The 26,153-nt window shown below is 38.8% G+C and overlaps 1 protein-coding gene and 1 long non-coding RNA gene across 4 annotated transcripts in view; one reads left to right on the top strand and one right to left on the bottom strand.

Moving 5' to 3' along the window:
- LOC124296964 (uncharacterized) overlaps nt 1-26,153 on the bottom strand; it is a 181,690-nt gene that overhangs the window by 115,836 nt on the left and 39,701 nt on the right. The window contains exon 2 of the long non-coding RNA XR_006906485.1: nt 25,026-25,030. This is a non-coding gene — a long non-coding RNA (uncharacterized LOC124296964). The remainder of the gene's footprint in view (nt 1-25,025; nt 25,031-26,153) is intronic.
- LOC124296951 (unconventional myosin-XVIIIa) overlaps nt 1-26,153 on the top strand; it is an 84,560-nt gene that overhangs the window by 44,950 nt on the left and 13,457 nt on the right. For all 3 annotated transcript variants that reach the window (XM_046747430.1, XM_046747431.1, XM_046747434.1), the window contains 5 exons: nt 526-785; nt 859-1,021; nt 1,115-1,289; nt 2,315-2,473; nt 2,979-3,194. In XM_046747430.1, coding sequence (XP_046603386.1) covers nt 526-785; nt 859-1,021; nt 1,115-1,289; nt 2,315-2,473; nt 2,979-3,194 — 973 coding nt within the window. The remainder of the gene's footprint in view (nt 1-525; nt 786-858; nt 1,022-1,114; nt 1,290-2,314; nt 2,474-2,978; nt 3,195-26,153) is intronic.

The raw sequence follows: 26,153 nt of genomic DNA, 5'->3' as shown, positions 1-26,153 counted from the left end.
GCTTTCTATTAATTAAATTTAGTGAAAAAAACATGCAAGTAAAGCTTGATCTACGTACTTTTAAATAAAACCAACCCCAATCGAATTGAATAATTAATTGTGTCGAAGTATAAATTTTGAAAATAAACCACTTTCTCAGCCATCTACTCGTGCGAAGCCTTTCAGGGGATTAGTTACTCTTGAGAGCCATAAAACAGGCCGTTTTTGAAACGTTATCTCTGAAGTCACGAATAACAATAGACACTTGATTTCCGCTCGCAACGCTCCACGTCATTGATAATAACTTGTTGGTTACTCAAGCTGAACGACCTTTTCTCAAACGTAAATAAAGTTGATAAATGGCCAATTCTAGTTTAAAAAAATCAAGTGTCTATCGTTATTCATAACTTCAGAAGTAATGTTTTAAAAACGCCTGTTGTATGGCTATCAAAGCTAACTAACCTCCTTGAGCGTTGTGTCTAACATGAAAGAGACGCGTTGTGTTTCGAGTTTTTCATCTAACGTTTAATTTAACCTGACAATCAGATACGCTCAGGAGGGCATCGACATAGACCACGAGGATGATTATGGATTCGGGGGCGTCGGTTCGCCGCAGGCTTTAGTTTCGCTTTTGGATCGCGGTTCGCAAGGTGCGGCCATGTTGAGAGCTAGTCAAAGTGATCTCAGTAGCAATCGTCAGACGGAACGTCGGGGCTTATTATGGCTCTTGGACGAGGAAGCATCGTGCCCGGGAGGCAGCGACGAAGCATTTCTGGACAGATTCTTCTCTCACTACGGAGACAGAGGTAGCTCAATTAAAGTTTCATCCACCCAATGTACCTGGTGATCTCAAATATTCGTCCAAATCTCTGCTTACAGATCATCAAATGCTGTTGAGAAAAGCACCGGGCAATAATCAGTTTGTTCTTCATCATCTGCAGGGCACCAATCCAGTGCTTTATACGGCAACTGGTTGGCTGCGAGCTACTCGTGAAAATCCGGTGGCTAGAAGCGCCATCAGCGTTCTCCAAGAGAGCCAGAGGTGAAGCGCCGTACTTTTCGAAATTTCTTTAAATTTCGTCGTTCTATCGGCAAACCCTTTTTCATTAATATCATCGCACTTTGCCGATTGCAGAGAGGATGTGAACAGGCTGTTCGTTTGTGCTCGCGGTGCCGGCGTCTCGGGTGCTTTGAGCGGTTCGGTACACGGACTCGAAGGTTCGCAGACCTTGAGGCGAGCTTCGAGCATCCGAAGGACATTCACTGCGGTCAAGCGAAAGAACGTTTGTCTCCAAGTCAAATTCACCGTGGTAAGTTTTCCCAGGTGACGGTACACCTGTTCCATTATTATCGATAAATTGAGTTTAACACTCTGAAGCAGTCGTTTTTTTTTTTTTTTTTTTTTTTTTTTTTTACGGTCAAATTCCTTGAAACTGGGGTACATAAGGGTTCTCGAGGGTGCTGATTTGAATAATGGGTTCAGATGTGAGAAATTTTCAAAATTCAAAATGGGGGACCGAAAATGAGAAAGTGATCGGAATGGATGGAAAATTCGTTTTCAGCGAATCCGAAACCCCCTCGAGTAACGAATTTCAAGCGAATCGGATGAACTTTTATATTTTCAGTCCGCCATATTGGATCCGCCATATTGAATTTTGAAATTTTGACGTCGGATTCGTTTTTACCGAGCCCAAAAACCCAAGACTACCAAGTCCCACTTTTCTAGTCTCCGCAATGTTCCCACAATAACATTTAGTCTGTGAAAAAAGAAATTTTCAACACTTTCATTATTTATAGCGCTCACTATATTCGCAAAATCATCATAAACCCTCTTAAAACATCAACATTGACATCTTAGAAGTCCAGTTATGCAAAAAAAATAAATAAAAAATGACAGCGATATCCTAAAAATTGAATTTAATTTTTGAATAACTGTCTCATATATCAGATGCTGTGTCGCAAATGGTTAACACGAAAATAATCGCGTTTTTAACCTTCTTCGACAGTAAAAATCGGTAATAAAACATGTGCTTAAAATTCCGAACGTACATTTGCACGAAAGCATAAAAGAGCTTATATCAAGTTACTCGTTTTACCAAAACTTTTTTCACAGTTTTCCGCAAAATTAGTACGAATTGATGATTCAATTGAGGAAAAAGTTTTACCGAAAAGACTTGTATGTTGTGAATTGCTTGAATTTACTTCGGGCACGTAATAAAACATTATGCTCAAGGTTTTCCAAAGCCCGAAACATAGTTCATCTTTGATTCTTGACCTGACCTGAGTTCAATAAATTATATCAATATTACTACAGTTATTCCGGTTTTACTTTCAGGATGGACTCATCGAAACTCTAAGACGAACACGTGTCAAATTTGTTCACTGCTTACTTCCGCAACACAACGCAGGATGTACCGACAACAAGAGTCTTCTTTCCGTGAGATCAAACCAAGGAGAAGACAGCATCATTAACGTCCCGCTACTTCGATCTCAAGTAATAAATCCGAAGTCTGAAAATAGAATTACTTTTTCCGTGCTTCAAGTGAACTGTCATAAATAGTGTCGAGTGTATTTTAAATTTGGGGCACTCCATGTCAAATCTATCAGATTTTGACCTCACCTTTTCTAATTCGGTGGAACCTTTCATCTCTAAGACCCCGAATTTATTTTGAAAGAAATCTTTTCATGCAGTCACTTTCGAGTTATGAATTTTTAAACCCTGAAATTACCGCCTTTTTTTTTTTGTTAATTTACCACGCGAAAGAGATTTAACGAAGGAAATTTTTTTTTAATAAATCGAGTGCTTTAGAAACTTTACAGCCGTCATCTAAAAAGTGTGAATAAATTTTTAAACGGTGATGTTAAAACCTAGTCAATTCCGTATTAATGTCCCATTCATTAGATTCAAGTTTTGCTTGATGTATTTAACTTGCCATCCTTTTGATCATTACTTTATACCATCGTCAAGTTAATGAAATTTCGATTTTCTTGTCCTTCAGATTCGAGGAAGTGAGATTATCGAGGCAATTAGGTTACACAAAGTTGGTTTCCCGAAGCACATGCCACTTGGGGAGTTTCATCGACGTTTCGGATTGCTCGCCACCGACAATCACGTTCGTCCCGGAAGTCCTGTCGCCGATGAACGCCGCGAAGTTGAGGACATGCTCCTTTCCGTCGACATTGATCCCGCATCTTATCGCGTCGGTCAGAGTCAGGTGAGTTCTTTGAAGAAATCTTATTGCGCATTCGCTTTTCCGTCTGCTTGCAAATATCGACATGGCTTTTTACCTATACGGTTAAGAATTTTATAGCCGATTTTCAGCCCTTTCAACGGATGAGCACTTAATCTTACAATTACTTAGATATAATAAAGCTTTGAACTTCGTAATTTCCTTCCATCATTCCACGATGTATTGTAAAAATTGCGTTGCGAAAGTTTGAACCAATGCTCCGAAAATTTATGACTAAACTAGTAACTTTGACGGTCAAATTTAAAGTGGAAATCGAAAGGTTTCATGTAAGCATCAAGTACATCAGCTTGTCCCGTCGTCTGTATGTTTTTAGTTTAATGGATCCGATTGATTGAAACGTTTTCGTGCGAAATATTTTCTGCCATCGTTCACAGAGAAAGTAAATATATTGAAACTTAGCCAGGAACGAGACTTTCTTCACGATGTGCTTCAAGTTATTTTTGGTATTGCGTGGGCTGATCGATTTGATATTTGGCAAACGGATATTCGTTGACTTTGGATACATCCTATCGTTGTTATGTAGGAATATAAATTTCTTACATTTGTTTCCCATATATTTGTATCGCTATATTACGATTCTCGGGCTCTAGCGGCTATGTCGCGAAAAAGTCGAGAATTGCCTCGGGACTCAGACGCGTTACTTCTGTATGACTGCTGCTTTCACTGACATGAAACAAACTGCTCATAATGACGTGCGAGACGATGAAAAATTGTACTTAACAACTTTAATACTTTCATTCTGATAACGTAACGCGATTCAAATATGCCGTTAAAAAAATATCCAATTTTTGACCGACTGCGCAAGTGTAGAACGAAGAATTTTCGTTCACTTTTTTCACAGATTCAGGCTGTGTATTATCGAATGTAAAGACCATTGCGGAAATTGGCATCTCGTGCAACCCAGATGCAAGGCTTTAATCGTTTATGCCCTCGAGCAGCGAAACGCGCCAATGCAACGGGCAATTAATGGTGAATGATTTTTATGAAATTCCAGTACAGCCTTATCAAAATACACTACACACAGCTGCGACATAAATATCTAACAAACCTAGATGTACCAGCGGCATTTTAATTGCGAAAAATCGATCATTCCAACTTTCTGTGGTGTCAAAGACCGTTGAAGAACCGTCTAGATCGGAAGATAACCCAGGTCTGCAACCGATAAACTGCACAGGTTTTTTTTTTTTTATACTGTTTCTTGTAAATTTTTACTCACTGAAATCGGGAGGAATACTAAAAATAATTCCATCACGTTAGGTTTTTTCTTGAACTCGTGTTTGTAGTTTCATTTAGAGTGAGACACCCGTTTAACTTGAAATCTGTTATCCTATTCTTGATTCTAAAAATCCTATGCAAAAGTGATTTCTTACTTTCATTTAATATGCATTAGAGTGAGACTCAAGAATAGATATAAAGAGAATATAAATGGAATGGAGGGGAAATAAGGGAAGAAAATTCAGGAAAATAAGCGTGTTCGGAGAAGTATCAAAGAGAAGAAGAAAAGGCTTCATAGGCAAAAAGAATGAACACGGAATGTTAAGTACATTTCACGAAGAAATTGTTTGTTTAATATTTCTAAGAAATACTGTCTAGTTCCTTGCAATGAAATGGTGGTTTTTTCGTTATTGTCATCTTTTTTTTTATGCAAACACGTATTTAAAGAAAAAAAAAAAACTGTACGTGATGGAGGGAAATGGGTGTTATTTTTGGATTCAGCAGACTCAAAAACATAAAATTTACCAAAAACATCCCATGCAGCTGAAATAAAATATATTTTTTCAGACCTGTTTAATTATTTCAAGAAAGTAGTCCAAGGGCATGAAGAGAATGAGTGTTTTCTTTGGCTTCGTTTTCTTTTACCCCGGAGGTATAGAAAGTCGCGAATTTGTTCGTTATTGTCAGCCCGCGATAGCCTCTCGAAATTTTTCAACACCTCACGCCGTCTTTACGACCGTCAATTGAGGATCCTCGATCAATCGAATAAAAGACCGCACCATAACTTTCACGCTATGGGTATAATTTTATTTGAGAGAACAGAAAGTATAAATTTAAGGGTGTGTATTATATACGAGTAGACGGCTGAAAAAGTGGGTTAACTTTGGGGACTTATCATGTCACTATAATCAATTATTCGATTTGATTGAAAACTGTCTTATCCAAACGTATGTGGATCAAGCGTCAATTTCCTTTTTTTTTTTTTCTTTCACACAATCCGTTATCAATGTTTAATTTTTCCGGCTGCCAAAAAATCTATTCTATAAATCGTCATACAAATCGAACGTCATAGTTTATCACACCGGTGATTGAACGACGGAGGGATTGAAACACAACGAATGCCTAATGACCCTGTAAGCACCTGACTCCTCTTCGGGTTGTTAAACTTTTATCGCCACCGTCTGGCGCCGGTCTATCATTTTTATTTGTATTCTTCTTTCTACTTTAATGCCATAAAATTACCACCGTAGTTTATTCTATTCGTCGGTTATCTCCGCCAGTCTATCTTTTCTCAAGTGTGTAATAATAACATATAGTAATAATAATATTAATAATAACAACAACAACAATAATAATAATCTGTTACCGCTATTACCGTCATCCTTGTTGCTCTTATTTTGAACGTATAAAATAATATTATACGTGGGTCGACCGTTATTTTCAACGAAAAGCTTGACCAGTCTTGTTGCATCAGTTCTCGAATTCGAATCCGTTTCGATGATCTTCTTCCATTTTCGTAATAATCTATCGGGTAACTTTCAATTGGTTTCCGAATGAATTATTCCGGAGCTGTGTCGCGATGTAATGTTTTTTTTTTTTTTTTTGTTTTTCATTCTTCTTTCGCTGCGGCAGACGTGTAAAAGTAATATTGGAGAGAGAGAGAGAGGGAAAGAGAGAAAGAAGAAAAGAAAAAAAGAAAAGAAAAAGATATGAAAAACTGGTTCCTATACACATAACGGCATTCAATTCGGTGCTACAGACCGGTCGTCGACGTTGCAGCCGAAGCAAAATGCGACCGATAAGTGAACGAAAGTAGCGACCAGACTCGAGTCCGAGCGAAGGAGTAAAACAGAAGTCGCATCTTTCTCATCGAGCTATAATAACTTTCCACCAAGAGCTATTCAAGCAGCTGCAAAATCGCCAAGAACCAGTTCTCAATGTTTCCAATGGTTAGGCATTATCTCGGAATCATTCTTTCAAATAATCGTCAAGATCTGATGAGGTATAATCATATAATCAAGTACATGATAATTTAAAATCTGCTGGGAAACCTTACTGTCAATTACGTTGAAACTTGAAGATTCTTTCAAGTCGGGATTGCTGTCGATAAATATGACCAAATATGGTGATCAAATATGGCAAATAAATATTTTATTGATACAAAATAAATACGAATCCCCTTGACGATACAAGTTATTGTTCGGACAACTTTTTCGCTCAATCAATAAGTAACATTTCTTTGAATCGAAAGAACGGTTTTTTTACGTCATGGATTTCGGGTGGTAGAAAATAATGTAGAAAGATAAGGAAATAGACGGGTCACAATATGGAAATTTTAAAAAACGGGAACATCTATCTCGGATAATTTTAAAATCTAGAAAAGCTAAGTACAGAAAACCAACTATTCTTATTCGATACGACGATTCTGTGTTTTGATTTTTCTATAGTTCGACCTTCTACATTTTAATCTTCCACATATAACAGTTTTTTACGTTTTTGAAAATTCGACTTTCAGATCCCTTTCCGTTCCATCCTTTCTACAATCATTCCTCTGTCCATCAAACCACAATTTCGATTACAAACCTGTAACAACGACAGTTCTAGAAGTTACTATAATAGATCACGTTCTCAAACAGAATGGTAAAACAGGGTGTTGTCAATTTTACTCATACAAAATTCTCTGACTTTTTCATAGGAAACTTAGGTAATGTTGGGTAGCTTTTATGACAAGAAACTCCAGAAGTTACGCACCTTGAATATATAAATTTAAATCTAAAAAACACACGGTATTGCTTAGTTTCACATAAACAATTAGAAATTGAACAATGCCATTTCCAAAAGTTAGCTTAACCGAAATTATGAAGCATAGCTGAAGTTTGAAAACAATTTACGAAAAACAACGTTTTGTTCCTAACTCAACCATAATGTTAACGTTTTTGACTTCAAAAGCGGGACGAAAGTGGCATATTTTTCCCTAAAACGCATTTGCGGGAAATATGAGATCGTATTTCCCGTAAATCCTGATCAGCGGGATATATGAGCTCAATTCAAAAGTCCCAATTTTCAAATCAATACTGCGGCCAGAGTTGAGTCGTTATAAAGTCCTATATCTATATACATCCTATAAATATATGTATAAGTCGACTTTATTCCCTTGTGACATAATGTGCTCTTTTCCCTATGGTCCATCATAATTCCCTGTTTATTGCCTGACTTTTCATTATATACAAAATTCTCCGACAATTCCCGGTTTTCCGGATCTGCCGCACACCCTGTAAAATCTATATATAATTAACCATCGAAAGTATAGTTCACGTGCAATATCTATCGGTGTAAATCGTCGTGAAAATGAATAAGATGCGATTGTTCCTCGGCCAATGCGTGGGTATGCAGTAAAGGTATGCATGCACGGATTTACGTAAGACACGATCGTCTAGGATCTTAAGTTGATGCGCCGCGTGCCGGAGGGACATAAAAATTGCGCGATACTGCGGGCAGGCATTCTTCCTCTCATAAAATAAATCTCGAGGAGGCTGCGGCGTCGGGATCTCTTATATGTACCGTTAAGAGACGGCCATCAACGCGTGGCTTGAAATCCAACGACGCTTTCGTGAACGAGTGCCTGTGCATTAAAGCTATGTTGCATAATTGTAATATTATTCGCAAGCATCGCGGTGAAATTACAAATAACTCGATTCGCGATGCGATATGGATACACGTATTATACACAGACATTTAATGCGCTATATCGATTATGAGAAATTATTTATTGAAGATAAAGGCAAACGGTATAAGTAAGAACTGTACGAATAAACTAAAAAAAAAGTTATTGCTAACTTTTTTGCAATAGGCAAAACTAGATGACGGACATTTTCGATAATCGAGTGATATGTTTTCTTATGAATTGTATCTTAATAAATAACAGTGAGTATAATAAATTATGAATAAAAGGTCGTTCTATAAAAATTCTAGGTGAAGTCGTGAAAAAATTCTGTGAATTATTGTTATTTTGTAATGAATGACTCGTATCTCAATCGGATAGTTGAAAAACTTACCAAATTTCGGTCGAATCGATTTGGCCGTTAGTTCAGAATTCAAAATATATGCAACCGGATGTAGTAAGAATTTTTTATGCAGGAATAACAATAATTTTTGGGCATTTTTCTGTGATTAAGGTCACTCGAAGTAATTATTGGTAAGTTAAAAAAATTTTCATTTGAAATTTGACCAAGATCGGTCAAAGATTCATGGATCATCTCGCATCAATCGTTAATCGATAAAGCCGTTTTTCCGGAATAAGGAGTAAAATAATTCTGCTTACAATATGCACACACATATATGCACGACTTTTTTTCGAGACGATTTTTTACTCGACGAAAAATACAATGGGCACACAGTTTTACGAACGTGTCTAAAATGTGGTGTGCAGACTTTCATGGACTATAATTTAGTGTCAATCTTACGCTATCCGGTATTAAATTTCCGAATCAATCAAAAGAAATTGTTTTACACAACAGTTTACACCAACCAATTTCGGTCAGATTTAACACCATAATTTTTCACAGTGAAAGCCTTCGATGTCTTCGAACAGTTTCGTTAAACCTAGTAAATAGCAGGCGAAAGTGAACAGTCGAGATGTTTTATGAGTTTGAAACTCAATGGTAGTTTGAGAAAAAGAAAAAAGTATGTGATCGTCGAGTGAATGGTGATTCGTGTTGAGCGGCAATCGATGAGAAAAGAATGACACGCCAATTCATGGAACAAGAATGTTTACGCCATAGCAACCTGGGTATAAGGTGTATGTGTACTGTATACTAGATGAACGCAACATGAAGGTGACGTTTATTCTTGACTCGTAAACACCGAGTTCGTTATGGAATGCAATCGTGAAGCGTGTTAAACAGAGGATGTCACGTCTATCGTCTGCCTCACGTCTTTGGGTTAGTTGGAAACGATGATCCTCTAATAGATCCAGGATTCTAACCAACGTTCCGTCAATTCTTATCGATGCAGCGCGCGTTCACAAGTAGGAACATTTTTCGTTTGAAGGGGAAAAAGTGGTCGAAAAACTCGGCAAGCCAACAGATCGACTCGATCATTATTCCTAGGAATTTTCAAATTGAACTTGAAGCAATACATTGTCAGGTTTTAATAGAAGACCTCGAGTTTTCCTCACGACATACAGGAAAACGTACTAGTTTACTTTGTTTCTTTTTTCTTTGTCTAATTGTTAAATCGCATTGGAATCATGTTATTTTTGTCGCCTAAAAAATCGTTTGCCAGTATCTTTTTAAAATGAACGCACGCCTGTATGTTTGTATCAAACAAACCAATTGACTGATTTGGCTGAAATTTTGACAAAAAGTTGTTCATGCCTGAACGATGTTCTGGTAAATTTATCACATCTTTCAAACTTTCATAAAATTCTTTACCACCGCGGTCTTTAATATAATTCATTGACCTATGAAATATAGCTTTATGCCGTTGAAAAACGTGTTCAGCCACTTCGCTAGACTAGACTTTTAAATCACAGGGGTTGATGTACGAGTTTTCTGTAGGAAGGATCCGAAACAAATCACGAAACTGATTTCTTTGAATTAAGAATGAAAAATGAAGTATGCGAGAACATAGCGCAGATAATTTGATAATTTGTCTCAATTCGCGCAAAAGACTAAAACTTTCTGGCAAAATCCCTTGTTGAACAAGTTCACCCATTGACAAAAGCGAGGACAGAAGATAACGAAAGGAGATAGAAGGTTACTTTCTTCTTTCGCCCCGATTCTCCGTGACCAATAATTATAATATTTCACATTCCTGCTGAGAAGGACAGTTTCTCTCATGTTTGGGCCATCTACCTCCTGTAATATAGTAGCCACTTCATATCTCTGTATTTAATTTTCACTCTCATTTTGTCTTGCCGAATAAATTCTACGATTTTAAACATGCCTACTGCAGAGGTTGTGTAGAGTAACAGTGTTGCCGGTGACCCGTTCGCCATGAATGCTTGCCTGCAGCTTACCTGCATCCCACACGGTAGTCAGAGTGTATTATACACCTATACGTATGAGTTGGTCGAGAAACGTGTTCGCCTCCGCATCTTCGCAAGCCGCCTTACTTTTTTACTTGCTTCTTTCTCGCCCACCGTGGAGCAAATGGCTGTTGCTATCGATGTGAAAAAGAATAAACATGAGGTAGATCCGTACGATCCATTCTGCATATTGTAAATCGCGATTTCATTCGTATTATACAAACATCGGCATTCCGCGTGATATTGCGCAACCAAAACCGAATCGATCAATCTTGATTTTCCTAGATAGTGTTTCGTCCATCCTGGTTCTTTGACCTCCGATAACTACGTACTTTAACTTGTTTGCCAGAATACGCAACTTCTCGATGTATTCTCGGATTCGGAACTTAGTTTCCATTTTAAATTTGGAATGAATAATCATTCTCGTTGTAGCTTCACACCTGGCACTGATTCCAAGGTGTTATTCTCAAATCGGCAACTGTAATCGAATTACTAGAGCGGAAAGCGTGACACTATTTGTTGATGGTATAAGCGAACTTGATGAATGAAAATATGCCGGTGTTGAAAAGGAATGCAGCGGTACCGCCCAATTCCGTTTCGGATAATGTTATTATACTCTGGAATCTGGACTCGCTGAAAACCGTGAGATCTCTAGTGCAGATTAAGCCTCGGGTCAACAATGTCGAAAAAATGACTGCCTCGCGGAATTCCGTACTCAACATTACTCACCAGCTACACCTTGAATAAGTACATTAAGTGCCACATGTGTTCTGTTTATCTAAAAAACAAAAAACTGCCGTTATTTTCTAACAACAAGTGAGTTATTTTCGTAGTGTTTACTTGCGCAATTGCTTTGAATTCGATAGTTGAAAACAAAAATTAGAAAAAGGTAGATGGATAAGATCAGGAGGTTAGATTCTTAAAATTGCTCTACGGAATTTCAAGCCTGGCAATAATTCGAGACGAATCGATTACCGATAGGTATAACAGAGATCGATACACTTGATCCTTACAAGTTGTATTGCGGGCGAAGGTTGGAGAACTCTACGCTCCACTTTCATTTCACAAGCCTCGCGGTGATGTGTTCTTTATTGATGTTTTTTTTTTTTTGGTACGTTTGCTATCGTTAGTTTATTTTCAACTTTATCTTTCCTAATTCTCCGTAACGCTGCGTGCAAGTAGATGAAAAAATCTGTATACATGTATGTATATATGTATGTATATACATGCACCTGAAACCCGCTGCCACCTTTCTTTCTAGGTAACTTTCCCCCGCAGCGTCGTACGGTTCAACGTCTCATGGCTGCTGGTACTTACAAGGTACGCATATCGTCGTAGGAAGTACTCCAGTCCCTTCGAGAATAAAGCCACCTGCGTAATACCGAGAATCCCTGAACTTACCTTCTTCGATCCTTGACGTCGGTTATACCAAGGCGATCCAATTCATGCCCCTGTAACAGGAGAGATCGTGATCAGACATTTTTTGTATTTTCAAATCGGATTTTAGACGTGTAACGAGATTTAAGTACAATACGGACGGATTCACCGCTGCACCGTTGGTTTCGCTCGGAGATGGTCTGCCTTGAGCTATAGCATGGATTAAATTTAGCTATTGTAGGTCGTTCAATACACATTAGTTACGTGTACTTGTTCAATACGTACGTTACGATGGAAAATGCCAGCCACGGCAGCAGCGTGTATCTTCATCGCATCTATTTTGTAACCGATTTTAGTTAAAATACGTATGCGTGTATTTGATAACCTATTACCGAATTCTTTCGTGGAAATGTTACACGGACAATTCAACACGGGGTAGATCCGTCGAGTATGATGTAAATCGGACTACAGTTTAACTGAATCTGCCTGCATTTATGCAGTTCACGGTACAATTCACCAATCGTCGGTTGTCTCATTGTTCATGATTGGCTAAATCATTACTCTCTCTAATCGTGGATCATTAATCAAATGCTGATCGCTGAAATATACCCTAAATTGCATAAGCGCACGCGGATTTTAAATAAATGTATCCGGAATTGCATAAATGCAGGCGGATTTTCGCAGCATGTACCCAAAATTGCATAAATGCAGGCGAATTCTGGAAGCATGTACCCAGAACTGCATAAATGCAGGCGGATTTTGATACCATATATACAGAATTGCATAAATATAGGCGAATTTACCTGATGTTAAATTGCCCGTGTAATATTTCGATGAAAAAAACTGGTCGAGTCATTTTGCTGTCGAATATTACAAGTTTTCATTGACAAGGGCAAAAGAATTATGTTGCGAACCTCCGAGGCGGCGGCGTAGAATCAAACGAGTTCTGGTCAGCATCCCGAGGGCTGGATATCATGCTCCAAGGATCTTATTGCGGGGTATTTAGGATACCTAGGCAAGAGTGAAGACGTAAATCTACGACATCCTGGCAATAATCCACAAGTACGGACTGCTCGTAATCAGTCGCCCATTTCTGTCGCGTGTATACAAAAGATTCCAACTCCTCGAGCAATTCCTAACCTTATTTCAGGATAAAGATAAAAGTCGTTAAACCGTATTACGAATCAGAGAAAAACTAGCCGACCCTTATTATTTGTACCATTGCCGGTCGAGATTTATTCAAACAACTACCATGAAGCGAATTTTCCACTTCACGTCTAGCTCGCTTTTACGTCTAAGGAAGCTGAAGAATTATTATCGTCTACTCTGTTAAGCACAACGATATTCTCAGCATCGAATAATTCAATTCAACTCCTCTCAATAGCCGTCATATACATTCAACGGTCAGTCACACATTACGCTGAAAAAGAGGATGTAAATAAATTAACGGTACGTACAATTCGTGCCCGTTTGCAAAATTATTTGACAGACAAAATCAACCGTCTAGGTACTTGAGCACCTGACTGATCACCAAATTTGTTTTACAATTCTAAAAATTGAGGTCAAAGATTAAAAAATTAATTTATATCGGTAGCTTTTGTTTACGTAGCGTCGTTTTGGCAGACATAAACTTTGATCTCATCGTTCGTTCCTCCAGCGAACTTTATGTACGGAATAAGCGTGCGCTCGTAATCGACTTTCCGCATAAAATGATGCAGTGCTCGCGTCTTTACTATGTGGGCCATGTGAAAGCCGCAGCTACGCAACGATTCCAGCACTTTTTAGTCTCTCGGTGCTTTTGCAGTCATGTATAGTCGGTAATTGGGCTGACAGTTCCAATTTCCAAAATTCATGCCCTGCGCTGTATTATATATAAGTAATCGCAATACCAAGACCGACTTTCATCGAGCTCTTGTCCGATTTGGCAGTTGGCACTTTTTCCGTTTGGGATACTAAAATTCAACAGTCGATTAACAATGCCTGAACCAATGTCACAGTACACGATGCGATTCGAAAAAATGTATCATTATTTATTATTTTTGATCGGTGATTTGTTGGGATCAAGCATGCGTCATCATCATCTGACACAAACGGTCGAAAGTTCGTAACTTGGTTAATTGGAACGCGATAGAAATCGTCACCTTCTACAGGCCGTACAGTTATAGAATGTTCTATAGCAACGACTCAGAATCCTTTTACGGTTATCTAATATCGATCGATCTCTCTATCAATTGTCAACACTTCGAGTCAACGAGTCGATGAGTTCTGATGGGTACTGTTGGTAAAGTTATTCAGTATAAAACTTTTCAACCTATACTATCTAAAGAGTAAAAAATTCTAACCGCTCTGTCGTTTTGCAGATAAAACATCTTACAATTTACGATCACCTTAGGGAATGAATAGAAATGCATTGCTGAAAAGCGGATATATTTCGAGAACTTACGTTCCGACAACCAATCATTCAATTTTCTTGAGATTTGTTTTATTCGAAAGTATGTAGAACGACCTTTACTTCACATTGTGGTTCATATTTAGCGAAACTGACTTGGCGAAGGTAGATAAATTTGGAATTGAAATACTCTTCACCTGTCAAAATTTGCGACATGGAAGGTGACACGTTTCTTCCGCAATGTTGATCGCTCTTATTACCTGGATCGTATCTTCCTTTCTCTCGATTAGCAATGATGTGGTTGGCGTTGTCCTCGGTGACGCTGATGGCGCGTGGTAAAAATAAATAAAAATTTGCGTTTCTCTCGTTTTTAGAACCGCGTTAACATTCAACGTCGGTCTGCACTAACGCGAGGCGCGTGCTAGACTCGCGACTGTGTCATCCACGTCTTGCCAATTCTGGTATTTCCGCTACAAACAGGCTTTCCGTATATCATCGAGACTGGGTCGCGGTTATCGCTTTGTCACTATCCAGGATACCGCAATCTAATCCTGCCCAGCCCATTCAGGTCTAGCCAAGCGGAATCCTAACGCCAAAACGAGTTCAGAAAGCATTTTACCAAGTATCGTTAAGGCTTTCATCGATATCTCGAAATCAGTGACTTTCAAGTCTGATCATCAGTCGTCGGCACTCGTAAGCAATGCTTCATTTCGAAGGAGTGTTTGATTAGCGTTTGTCATTCATTAGCTGGCACAGTGCAAGGGCGATAAATCGAAACAGGACTTGATCACTTTTACGAATTGATTGTGCGCAATCCATTAGCTCAGAAAAGTTGAGCTCGTCAGGATGGTTGGAAAAGAAAAGGGCACTCCATGACTCGATTGAACCTACATTGCATTAACCCAGATAAACAAAGCTCACCATCCCACTTTTATCGTCTTTTCTCGACCCGTATTGTCGCCTTTGCGGAAACACGGTATAACTCTACGCGTAACTCGGACAATGACCGCGAATTGTAATTTCATCATCTCTTCACCAACTGCAGTCATGGATAACGTAAAAGTAATGGAGTAAAATCACTTGATCCTGACCTGGCATGAAGCGGTTTCACGACATCCGGAATTCTCGAGAAGTTTGTAACCGTTCGTCTATTTTGATTTAACGTTGTTTACAAATCTCGGCCAAAATCGTCATCGATCATTTTACAGCTAAGCATCCATCTTTTGAATATTAATAATTCTGTACCGATCAAACGCCTAGAAACTGAGCTCTGTAATGATACACATGCCAATAATTTTCGTAGTCTATGAATATTATGCAGCGACGCTTTACACACACACACACACTTCATTTTTGTTACAAATTACTCTTGGAAAGAGGCAAAACCGCGACAGTGAAGAAACAGCTTTAATTAGATGCTAATTTTCAATTATATTAATGGGACGTAAGTGTTCGGGTCACGGATTGGAAGAGAAACCGGGTTCGCGACACTTTGAAGTGTCTGCGACTGCATCGGCAGGCAAACCTCTCGTCTACTCGCGCGTACGCTTTGCATAATTTAACATAACTTGAAACTTGCAATTACATAAATCTTAGGAATCGAAAGATGCGGATGATGAGCGTTAAGAGTGTAAACGTGCGTCTTCGGAACTTCCGCCTGGATTTCGTCCAGCTGGCAATGCCTTCACGATGCCGGTAATCACGCCAATTCGTACCCAACAGTGTCCCAGCTTTCCTAAGCTATGACTAGGTGATAGATGATTTCCATACCTACACTGTCCAAGATTCGGATAATCGGCTTTGTTCGAGTCGACGTTTGAAAATTTATTACAGGCTTCCGAAATTTATGTTCGAGGACTCAGAGTCGGCTCGTTTATTCGTTCGAATCATTTCTCGAAGTGCTGAAACTAGGGTAGTTCAACTAATCGATGAGTCTTTTAATCGTCTTGTCAATTACTTTATCGGTCGACGAATTTACTAGGCAGTTCAAGTTTCCAATAATCGATTAATTCGATACTTTCGATTACCTAATCGTTTTTAAAATTATTCGAATCATCGATCCTATCAATCTAGGAGTTACATCTATGAGTAAATGGCCGAAACAGTGGGTTAATTATGAGGATTCGTATCTCTGGAACTAATGAAATTTTAATGAAAAAAAAAAAAATTACGTAAAGCCAGATCTATATACTTTCGTATACAAGAAGCCGTGATCGAATTGAATAATTTCTTGTTGGGATATAAATTCCCAAAATTCACGAAGTTTTTCACCTGTCTACTCGTTGTTTCTCCAATTAATCAATCGATTAATCACAGAGCTCGTAATTGAAACAGTCAACTTAGTTGTCGTTGAGAATGCGATTCAACGCCGTGCAAAACGTTTCATTTAACACCGCGGCGCGTTGCAGAATCCTCGTCGCTTTCTCGATTCTTCCGGTTTGGGGTCGCGTCAGGTCGAGTGCGATAAAAGCCGGGCCTCTGGGGATAGTTTGAATAACAGGTGCCTGGCAGCACCTCAGGAGAAAGGTACACCCATATACCAACCTGCAATATCATGCAGGCGATGACCTCTATTCCATCAAAGAGAATGTTTGACCTCCTCGAAAAGCAAACGGCAAACGTCTTAGCTGCTCGGTCATCGCGTCATCGATTATCCGATTCCTTTGAAATTAACCTCGTTAAAAAATTTCTCTGCGTTTATAGTCATTTACACAACAAATTGTCATACAGAAAATTTTCACATTGACCACGAAAAGTTGGCCCGATTAACAAGCGTATAGTGTAAATCCGAACTAATGGATGGATCGATTAACGAATTTCTTTTAACTCGGTAAAAACGTCTTGTCGAATCGCCAATAGCTAAATACTTATTGCACATGGTGCGAAAATAACGATTGTTCTGATCGGATCGATAATTACGATCGTTGCAAATCAAGCGATCCGAGTTATTCAAATTGGAATTCAATCGCGTTCTTAGCCGATCTTAGACGCCATAAATGATAAGCGGACGCGGCCAAGCGAACGTGCCTTGAGTTTAAAATGTTTTCTTGCCTGAGGTGAATAACTCTTGTCGGACACGTTGAGTTATAAAACCGTTTCTTACTCTCCTTATAGTCAATTCGATTCGATTGAACGTCATATTTATTATTTCAATCATATTTGGTGCCAGCCATTTCAATCTATAAACTTCAATTACTCGCCTAATTAATTGTCAGTACTAGTGGACGTAGGTCAGGTTCAGAAGGTAGAATTCTGGGGCGTTCCGTCAATGTGTTTCAGGAGATTCTTCACCCATGAAATACGCTTGCTCTTCTAACTCGATCGGTTAGAAAGAAAACCTCAATCTTAACACGCCAAAAGATGTCTCCAACTAAGGAGTCAATGTTTTTGATTCTGAAAATCAATTCAAGTAATAGGTCAATGACTCAAACTCGATCACTAAAAAATGGCGTAAAAAACTACTGACAAAAATTACAGCGAACTTGTGTTGAAGTTGTGAAACTTTCAATACTACGTGTATTTTTATAATCAAGAGATTTTGGACTGTGACAGAGTTAGTTTTCAATTGGATTTACTCCTGAGTGGACTTCTTACGATTCATGAGACTTAAACTTCAACTTGTTTTCACTAAAATTAATCACTGAGAGTTTTTCGGGAATTTTTGCTTCATTTTCGATGGTGGTGTGAAACCTTCTTTAGGAAGTTAGTTGGCAAAAAATCGATACTTTCTATTCATTTTATTACAAGATATTCGTGATCTCGTCAAAGATACAAAAATAGAGAAAACTGGAATAATAATAATAAAAAAAAAAGCTTAAACATCAGTGGTTTATTTCAAAACGCTTCGAAATGACAATGAATCTAATAGATTCGTTAAATTTCACTGTACGATGGCTCGTTTTATTCAAATATGTTAGTAACTGAAGTAGATTTTTTTTTCAATAGTCGGTTCAATGTCGCTATTTGTTGATTATAATCAATATCGGTGCAATATCATCAAATTAAATAATAATCGATGCTAACATGCTAGAACAGAAATATTTCACGGAGCTTAAATCGAATAATCTTCTGAACAAAATGAGCCATCGTAAATTGATATCGAACGAATCCACAAGATTTTTTAACCATTTTGAAGTAATTTGAAGTTGAAGCATCGGTATCTAAGATTTTTTTGTTATAATTTCATTATTTTCCATTTTTATATGTATTCTGAAAGAGATATTCATAGCTCACATCGCTAACAATTTGGTAAATAGTCGATGTACGATCATCTCGTCGTAAAACTGTACCAACATTTTTTCCTCAAGATTGGTGAGATAATCCGGCGAAGGGAAAACGACCCATTTATTGTGAATCTAACGTAACGATCTTCTCGAGATTAAAGAGTCGTCTAGCAGTATCCAGTATCCGGCAATACGTAAGGTCAATTAATTATAAAAAACGAATAATTTCCTCACTCAACTGCTCGATCCTTCAAAATGCATTCAGCGTTTATTCACGTGATCGGATGTTCACGGTTCGACGCCTCCGTCGTGCTGGTGCAAAACGGAATTTGTTCCCGAGATATTTTTGTGTCGATCTTCAAGTACCGACGATCTTTCGTCTCCACTAGCAACGTTTGGGATTTCGAAAATATCTATTTATTATGCTGCTCCGAGGTGTTTCTTAAATTCGGAAAGTAACTCTTGGTACTACACGATGTAGCACGTTTCGGAGGAAATTCTTCCGCCTGCGTTAAATCACCTTTTGTGTAGTCTTTGGCCAGCCTCGTGTGCTTTACGCTGTACATGCAAATGAACTCAGCTGTATCTGCGCTCAAAAGGTACCGAGTTTCTTACTTTCTCATTTTCACAGTCTTCTCGACGTCGCTTTGACGCTTTATTGTCAACCTCAAAAATGAATCCTTTGCATATGAAATTTATTTTCGCAAATGCAGAACTCTTCAAGTACGTGTCCCAATTTTCTATTACACACCTTGATACTCTACGTTTAAAGAACTATTGTAACGTTGGAAAATTCGAACGTCACGGTCGCTTGGAATTCGTGAAATATTTACGTAATTCGAGGTGATTCGGCTGTGCAATAAAAAACAAGGTTCAACCTTGAACCGTTACTTGTTTCATTATACATAGATAAAAAGCTACAGGTTTACAATCCGCAAATCGCCAGGCAATTGGCTAATTTTACTTGAGTAATTATTGCCCTATTTTCATTCCAGTATAATATCATTTCGTGAAGAAGACGAGTGTTCTTCTTGTATTCAAAGGCGGAGACTATTGAAAATCAGGTTTAACCGTGAGTAACGGTTAAAAGAGTTTTGTATACATTCAATAAGTGAGTTCTATATGCGTTCGGTGTGCAGTTGCGGTTACCGTGATTACGAAAGAACAGCGTAAATTGCAGCTGAACAAACACGGGGCGCTTCTCAGATGTGTGAACTATCATTGGCTGCGTTTACTCTGCGCAGAAAAGACATCGGTAGGTAGTTTTAGAGCTGGACCACGTGCGTCTTGGGGAAGTGACGATTGGTGGATAAACAATGAATATAGGTTTCTGGGACTTTAAGGTACCAGATATTCACGTTACGGTGAAAAATTTTCCGAAACAAACTTTCGAAAAAACCAGTTCTACCAGTAAAATCATGCTGTGAGACCGGCGGGTATAACATAAAACCGATATTTGCCGCACTTTCTCGAAATTCCATATCTAATTATATTGATTATACTGTAATGTATTCTATGGCAAAAAAATCATTTTAAAATCAATACAGAAATTCTGCGATTAAAGTTTTAAAACTCGTTCTTCACGACTGCTGGACGTTCAACTGCAGGGCATTTCAACTTTCTAATCAATTACTTACATCGTTTGGTTTATACAGAGCTTCTTTACATCACTCAGTGACTATTATGTACCTCAGTGCACGAGATTGTCCACCAATCATCATAATATTAACACCGATTTAAATATATGATCACATTTTCTTCGCACTCTAAGAATATCAGAATACACTCCGACCTTTTTTTTTTTTTTTTTTTTTTTTTTTTTTTTTTTTTTTTTTGGCGCAAAAAACAGATTGAGTCATACTTGTTTTTTGCCTACAGGAACTCCTACAAATTTTTTGACAAGGGCTATTCATATCTCGAATTGAGGATTTTCATGTTCCGCAATTAGTATGTAGTACTACGACATATCAAAATTACAGCCATACCGAAATCTTTACCCTAAAAAATTGAACAAACGTTTATGGATAGCCCCATATTTTAGTTCTTTTCGTCTCAAGAATCTTGTGAGGAAAATTTTTACTGTCATCGTGTTTCAAGTCAAATTGCTTTTCAGCTTCTTGCACTGTCAAGATTCATCACTTTGCGCAGCTTATTTCCGGCGCAGGAAGTGACATTCCATCGGCTGAGTCGAAGACATGCTTGCAGTGAGTGTGGAATCAGTGATGTAAAAGAGATTGCGCGTCGGTACATTTGGTACCAACAAGAGATCCATCTTTGAACAAAGTAGACCAAAACTTGGCGTACCGTGACGGGGCGACTTGAAGCCTTTATCTCGGTCTGGACGAGGTGACAAAACCCAAACGAGAGCAAAACGAGTACCCGCAGGAAGTGGACCGTGTCTGGTGTAAAGCGCTTCCAAATAGTGTTAGAAGTATCGAAAATAATTTACGGTCGTTAATGAAATCTCCAAGTGTTTCGGTGGTCGAAAAAAGAAAAAAATCCTTTTTCTTCTCCATCGGCAACGTTCGAATTATAAGGTATCGGCGATAAGCTTGACTGCTTGCACCAAACCGTAGAATTCGGACAATCTTTAGTCGGGCATGCCTGAAACTTGTCGAGCACTTACACCGACAAATATTTCAGTCCTCCTTTCCAGGAATGTCGAGTTTCAAATTATTTCTCAACACTTCTCTCGGATCTGACCATCCTCACCTTCTTTTCGACTGACGTACAGACGCAATCATATCGCTGATGCTCAAGTAGGCTAGAGCTCAGGAAAAATCGCTGCCTGACTAATTAATGAGATGGATGTATAATAATTGCCCGGTGAGCAAATGCTTTCTTGCCTGTTATTAAATAGAAACTAGATTTACATTACATTACTGGACGGTTAACATCTTTCACCGCGGCTTGTGATTCGATGCTATTACTGCGCGAAGAGTTTGCTGAAATTATAATCCTCGTACTTATATTATACAGAGTGAGTAGCTAACGGTCGAATAGTGTAACGCGCATGCGCTAAAATACCAAAGCGAAAGCAATTGTTTTGTCAGGTTGACAAACTGTCATAAGTTTAGATGACAGGTTACCATAATGTATGTAACCTCAAAAACTTTGACAGCTGTCGGTGGCAGTTGTGCTCAACTTTGTTCGTTTCCCGATTAATAATTTTTACGAATAGAAACATTCTTAATCTGCCCATTCGATCTTAAAAAACAGTACCTACAGCAAAAATGTTTTATCTATTACAGTTGCCCTCAATATTTTTGCAGAACTGTCAAACTTTTTGAGGTTATATACATCGCGGTGACCTCCTATCTAAACTTATGACGGTTGGTTATCCTGACAAGATAACTCCTTTTGTTCTAGAGTTCTAGCGCATGCGCGTTACACCACACGACCGTTAGCTACTCTGTATATGTACTGTGATTTCATAGGTGAGCCGTCAATCTTATATTATACGATGGAAACTTCCTACTAATCGTAAATCAAGCTTGAGGCCGATGCTCGATACATTTTTGTCTCGATCCGAATAACGAAGTTTGTATCCTTAGTTTCCAATTATCGAGACTGTATGTGGTCGGAATTTTTTTTGCCGAGAGTCGAGGAGGGGGTCGGTCAGTTTCAGATTCGACTGACTTGCCTGTGAAAGAAATTTGCTCCTCATTGCATCGACTCGCAAACTCGCATCTCTAATTTATCGGACGTCCGCAGCTCGCCGTGAACAAAGTTTCTAAGCGAGCCGCATCCTCGACCTCGACAGGGGTTTTAAATCACCGTGTTTCGTTGTTGCAAAAACCGTCAGACCACCATGGCAATAAATTGCATGGTTTTGCCCGGTGACTTGATTGCGGCCCTACTCTCCTGACCTCTTTCCACCCGACTTGTCAGCTAAATCATTCGCTCTTCCGTCGAAAAAGTTACGGACCAATAAGAAACCCAGTGATTATACTTCGAAACACGATCGCGTGTATCTTTGCCTCTTTTCCAATCATCAAAACCCATCCTTTACTGATTCTGCTTGTCGCCATGTCGTGAGAACACTTTGAGAACAAGAAAAACGGGTTCGCGGTTGTCGTAATACGTTCATGAAATTCAAAAATTCTGGATTCGTCTTATTGTTAGTATCCTTGTGTCTTAAATGATAATTTTTGCTATCAAGTTCCAGTTGTTCCCGCTACGAACCCCCGAAAACAGAGGCGTTCGCAACTGCGAATTCAATAGTAGAATCGTCAGTGGAATTGCATCTCTGTTTTTGCCTACAAAGTACGAATTTAGCGAATAGCGTATGAAAATAAGACCTGTGATTTGTGCTACAGTGGTAACAAAGAATCCTCAGGGTCGGGCGATCGGCTGGGAGCTGATTCTTAGTAGAAGCGGCGGACAAACGCTGGGGTACGTAATTGCATCTCTGGGAGGTTTCCTGCATCTGGGTTGGTCTTGCAAGCAAAGTACAGAGTACTTTCTGGATGATAGATACCGCGGAGCGGCGAAGCAAAACGTGATTCCCGAGGCTTGTTGGCGCCTCGAGAGTCTCTCCAGGGTGTCGCGGGTCTTCGTAGATAGCGTCGGGAATTTATCAGAGCGAGAAGAGGTCGCTAGGGTCAAGCGTCCATCGACAACTTGATCGATTCTTCTTTGCTCCAGGATTATGAAGTCGTTTCACGTGAAACGGGTACCTTTGAAGCATCACACTTATCAAGAATATCGTAACTTTATTTCGGGGTTGTGTGCGCGGTAAAACGAGAAATTTATTTCGGTATTGGTTCCTCATATATCAATAATTATAAGATTGGGCGACATTGAAATTTTTGAAAACACGCAGAAAACTAGAAACGTGCCCTTTTCAAACCGTTATACTTTTAGTTCCTCTCATACTTCATGGCGTAGAGTTTCAAAATTCTTGAAGTGCATTCTCATCCAATATTTGTTGCTGCTAGCAGGGGCCAAAAATTTGATTTTATTTTCAAAAGTATGAGCATATTCATTAGTCAATATCCTACACTATGTTGTAAAGTTTCAAAATGGAACACTGATGTAAAATAATTCAAAACAACCATCAACTCTATGTCGTAGTTGCATTTCTTAACTTCACAGTTTAGTAGAAAATTGTTCTACGAACATGCTCACGTTTTTTCAAAATTTTTTAATTGTAATTGTTCATAATAAATGAAATTCTTCATTGGTATTGATCTTGATAAATATTACGTGAACACGCACTTCAAGCACTTTAAAACTAGCTAAAGTTCAAATCTTTAACATCAATAGAACCACATACAAAGGTTTGAAGAAGGGCATGGTTCCAATTTTTAACATATTTTTACAAATTTTAGATTCATCCAGCTCTCGAATTACTGACATTATGAACAAATACCGCAATACTTGTCATGTTTTCTGTACGGCAAAGAAGTGAGAATCAAATCGGAAATATCGAGTTATGTTTAAAAAAAAAAAAAAAAACGACAAAAACCACCCCACTCGAAGTAGAATGATTTACTGGTTCACTTGCCAATCAGTTTTCCTCGAGAAAACTACGAGTGCTGATATTCATTCCAGGTCTGCTATCGACTCTTCGGTGTTCGCTGTTTCGTCATGCAGGTCGCTAATTACCGCTCGTTGAAACGGCCTGATTACCCTGTCAAATTTGGGGCGGTAAAAAATTTGCCCAATTTGTTGCCAGTAAAACTCCGTACATATATCTCTTGTACTCTCGAGCGATGTTTATATTCTACAAGCTTGCAATTAGTTACGTTACCGTAACGATTCATGCTGAGGAAAAACTTCGATGCCTTTATGATTAAATTCTGTACTATAACCGACAATTTCTCTTTACGATAACCGTTTTCATTTCTTCATTCTATGTCTTATCGTGTGGACTGCAGTCTAAATGTCTCCAACGACGAGCTGTTTCTCAATCATGTTTATCCATCTCTTGGAAGACCCTGCTAACGACTAAAATCATTAACTATGCTACTCACGACACTTTCCTGTAAGTCATCTACTTCTGTCTTCCGCTTTACTCGTGACATCTGTCACATTTTCCTTATGCTACTCTCCAGTTTCTTCCTCTTTGTTCCTTAGGCAGTTTTAATTCACCGCTTCATTTCGCAACCGCGTGAATCTTTATAGCTCTGTACGTAATCGTGCCAACACTGTCCGAAACGGAAGTCGTCTATTAATAGTTCCTGAAAACCTATTAAAGCGCAGTCGTATATTACAGCACCTATTGATTCCTCGAGGCTTATTTGTTACTATATAATTCAACATCTCAGAATTCCATTACTAAAATCCGAATCAGTACAAATTTTTTCAGTGAACGGTGTTATGCCAGTACATCATTACTGAAAGTTAAGTGTTAGATGTGTATTACATATCTATTGAAACTCCACGAACTATGATTTCATATATTTTCCTCTTCTCGAAGGTTAAATACATCTTTACGATCATGTCGAAAAACATTCCATTTACACTGACCATTCAACGGCACTAATATCGGATAATCGAGGTTAACGATCATTCGGTGTCACGTCTAGATTGCTGATATTTAATTGATTATGTATAACTATACCTATGCCCATCCATAGCACAAGATTCGAATTCTACTAAGAATTATATATTTATGAGGAGCGTACAATACGAATTATTGCAGACATCTGAGGATGTCATTATAAGTCATCGCTTGCTCTCGGAAGGCAGGCGTTCGCTTTCTTGCGCAACAAGCTGAGGCTGGATTCAGGCGTGGGTTATATAAATAGTCGGCAGCGTCGGGTCTTCACTCGAACCACGTTGAGATGCTGCAGGGCAGCGCATGGAGCGGAATCGGGACAACCGGTGCCGAACCAGGTAGGCAAGCAGGTGCTGCAATCCTCGACATCTCGAGCAGGTTCCGAGCCAAAGAACCCGGAGTTTAACGCAGGCAAAACCCTCGGCCCCGTCTTTGGATTAGTACCAGTACCTACAGCAGTCCGCGACCCTCGCCTGTTTGCTCAGCAGGCTCACGTTCGCCGAAGAGAATGTTACCCAGACCAGGCGACGCTACGACGTCGAAGAGAAAGAGATTTTTCCCTCCGAGGAGAGAAGATGACCATTTTCATCTCGCGAAGGCAGCTACAATATCGTTTTTTTCTAAATTTGGCATTTACCGTGCTCTCTGCAAAGTTCGTGCCAAAAACCAAATCGATTTCTTTCTACAGTGAACTCACTCTCCACTCTGTGACAAAATTTTGGTGCAGACCTATGTAACGGACTTATAATTTCGCAGGTATAAATCTGAAACTATCCGATACCCGAGACGAGATTTAGGATATTAAGAAAATTTCAAGGTTATCGAGGCTTATGTTATATGAAACGTTCTTAAATAGAGAAATCACGAGCTAACAAAACCTCATTTAAATATCAAAACTACGCCAAAAGTATCGATTCCGATGTTTCAGATTCTAATGAGAGCCGAAATTGGGACTTATTTGACCATCGGAAGCCTTAGTTACAATATTTCTGTATTAGACTTAAATTAATTCTTTAGGTTTTCTTTTCTTGAATTCCGCAGATTCGGGGATCTATTAAGTCAAACTGCAGAGCTATAAGGATCTGGAGGGTTCAAATGAAACCTAAAAGATGAAGGAATAGAGGGTGAAGAAGTTCAAACGAGTTTCAAAATTTCGACCGATCATTTTATCTCTGAATTGACCATA

Source organism: Neodiprion virginianus, chromosome 2, assembly GCF_021901495.1.
Source record: "Neodiprion virginianus isolate iyNeoVirg1 chromosome 2, iyNeoVirg1.1, whole genome shotgun sequence".
NCBI classification, from domain to species: domain Eukaryota; kingdom Metazoa; phylum Arthropoda; class Insecta; order Hymenoptera; family Diprionidae; genus Neodiprion; species Neodiprion virginianus.
This window is presented reverse-complemented; position numbering and strand designations above follow the sequence as displayed.